Source organism: Penaeus monodon, chromosome 27 (assembly GCF_015228065.2).
Source record: "Penaeus monodon isolate SGIC_2016 chromosome 27, NSTDA_Pmon_1, whole genome shotgun sequence".
NCBI classification, from domain to species: Eukaryota; Metazoa; Arthropoda; class Malacostraca; order Decapoda; family Penaeidae; genus Penaeus; species Penaeus monodon.
The window spans coordinates 25,359,230-25,359,463 of NC_051412.1; the positions used below are offsets into that span (position 1 = coordinate 25,359,230).

Consider the following 234-nt stretch of genomic DNA (forward strand, 5'->3'; position numbering starts at 1 on the left):
ATATATCTTTGCTAGCTTTGGCTGTTCAGACCTCCATGGAGATGGCAGAGTCCATGAGCAGACAGGACCAGAAAATCCTAGTGGATTTGGCTTTGAACTGACAATGAGACTGAAAAGAGAAGAAGGAGAGAAAAATCCACCCACATGGCCGGCAGCAATCATGCAGGGCCTTGCAAAGTATGTTTTTCAGTCAGGTAAGTCAGGTGTGCAAGAATTGCTTGTTGTGGATAATAG

General features: G+C 44.9%; 1 protein-coding gene across 1 annotated transcript in view; it reads left to right on the forward strand.

Moving 5' to 3' along the window:
- The window catches only part of LOC119590718 (suppressor of fused homolog), a gene marked incomplete in the record, with an annotated part of 11,345 nt that overhangs the window by 1,821 nt on the left and 9,290 nt on the right, over nt 1-234 (forward strand). Inside the window, 1 exon segment of the mRNA XM_037939407.1 lies at nt 16-194. Within this exon segment, the coding sequence (XP_037795335.1) occupies nt 16-194 (179 nt within the window).